General features: G+C 27.9%; 1 protein-coding gene across 1 annotated transcript; it reads right to left on the bottom strand.

The window, feature by feature from the left end:
- Positions 1 to 575: 575 nt before the first annotated feature.
- Positions 576 to 1,212, bottom strand: LOC108487796 (putative calcium-binding protein CML19). Its single transcript, XM_017792156.2, has one exon. It carries the CDS (start codon positions 1,019 to 1,021, stop codon positions 596 to 598), a length of 426 nt encoding a protein of 141 aa, XP_017647645.1. The 5' UTR covers positions 1,022 to 1,212; the 3' UTR covers positions 576 to 595.
- Positions 1,213 to 2,022: the final 810 nt, after the last annotated feature.

The raw sequence follows: 2,022 nt of genomic DNA, 5'->3' as shown, positions 1-2,022 counted from the left end.
TATAACCATATAATATTTTTATAGTTTAATGAAGAAATTAAAAATTTACTCAAATATAACTGTAGTTGTAGTTATATATAGTTGATTCATGAAAAAAATTAGAACAGCATTAATATTGAAAAGCAATGATATTTCAATTTTAGTCAAAGATTCAAATATAATACAAATAAAAGAATGAATAATTTAATTAAATTCAACATATTTAACTGATAAAACAACCATAAATAATTACAAAAGAATGTTAAATCCCAAATAATAAATCAATCCATCAAATTAAATACAAACAAAAGAGGGAGAAATTTTTGAAGTGTTGTCTGTTAAGTGATCAATTAAACTCTTGAAAGAGATATCGCGTTCGGGGGGTATCTATGATTGGATTTGGCCTCGGGTTTTGTCCTCCTACTCCAAATAAAGTCCCAATGGGGGCGCTTTCAAAAACTCAGTGATCCTATTAGGGCTGTACTCAGAATTGAGAAACAAAACATGAGACTAAAATAAAGCATAGACACCTTGAGTACAATACTTCTGCTGACTGAAGATCCGCCGAACTGTTGGATAGACGACACTTCAAAAACTTCTTCTCAACAAAAATTAATCACTGCATCATAACTCTAAATTCCTCAAAACTAAGAACACCATCACCATTAAGATCAAATTTTTTAATCATAACTTTACATTCATCAATGGACTTCAATTCCCCAAGTTTACTAAGCATTCTTTTAAGTCCTTGAGCTGTAATAAACCCATTTCCATCAACATCATACATCCCAAAAGCTTCCTTCAAATCCTTTAATTTTTCTTCTTCATTTCCTTCTTCCATTAAAGCTATTAAATCCTCTAAATCCAATAATCCATCGCCATTAGAATCCAATGCTTCCACTGCAACTTTTGCTTCGTTAAACAATAGATTTTCACCCATTTGGTTTAATCTATGGATTAATTCTGATGCTGAGATTTTACCATCTCCATCTTTGTCGAAATAACGAAGAACACGTTCGTATTCTTTGATTTTAATCTTCATGGTTTTACAATGGAAAGAACGGGAAAAAAGTGGGTTTTAATTGTTTTTGGAAGGAAGGAAAATTTTAGAGATTATTCAATGTGTAATTCTCTTGTTTTCTTTTCCTGTTAGGAAGGAGGGGGAGTTTTTGAACAAGAAAAAGAAAAGGAGATATATGGGAAAGTTTTCGGGGGATCGATTATGTTGGATTTGCAGATATAGGTAGTCGAAAACAAGTTTATATATATACTGAAAACATTGAAGAAATTGCCAGGAATTTTCAAGAAGGTTAAAATATGCTTTTTAGTCCCTGTATTTTAATAAAATTTGAGATTTAATTCTTAAACTTAAAAAAGTCTTACTTTTCTGGTCTAAAAATCTTAGTCCAATCATTAACATTTTTAGTATTTCTGGTCAAAATTTATCAACATGGCATGTTGGTTAAGGGGTTTTGATATTATGTGATAAATGATTAATAGAAAATAAATATATTAAATTGATAAATTTTTACAGAAACTATTAACGACAATGATTATTGGGCTGAGATTTTTAAATTAAAAAAGTAGGATTGGATTTTTAACTTTTAAGGTACATGGACTAAATATCAAATTCTATAGAATTACATGGAGTAATAACATATTTTAAGCTAACATACGCTACAAGTCCATGCGCTCTTCGAATATTTAGAATTTAGTCCCTCTACTTTTATTTTTAAGAATTTAGTCCCTTTACTTTTGAATGTAAAAATTTAAGTCCAATGTTAATAATATTAAAATTATCTTACTAAATTTGTTATTGTGACATTTTAAAAAAAAAAAAGCTCACTTGATTACCATGTAATCAATAAAATGATGATGTAATAGACATGAATTTAATAGAAAAATTTTAATAATGTTAACACTGTACTTACATATTTAAATCCAAAGAATAAAAGAATAAAATTATTAAAATTAAAAATAAAGGGACTAAATTTTGAATTTATAAAGATTTTGGATATATTTTAACCCTTCCAAGACATCAAA

Source organism: Gossypium arboreum, chromosome 7 (assembly GCF_025698485.1).
Source record: "Gossypium arboreum isolate Shixiya-1 chromosome 7, ASM2569848v2, whole genome shotgun sequence".
Taxonomy (NCBI): domain Eukaryota; kingdom Viridiplantae; phylum Streptophyta; class Magnoliopsida; order Malvales; family Malvaceae; genus Gossypium; species Gossypium arboreum.
This window is presented reverse-complemented; position numbering and strand designations above follow the sequence as displayed.

Excerpts from the sequence above, each read along its gene's own strand:
- LOC108487796 (XM_017792156.2), bottom strand. The coding sequence starts at position 1,021 with ATGAAGATTAAAATCAAAGAATACGAACGTGTTCTTCGTTATTTCGAC.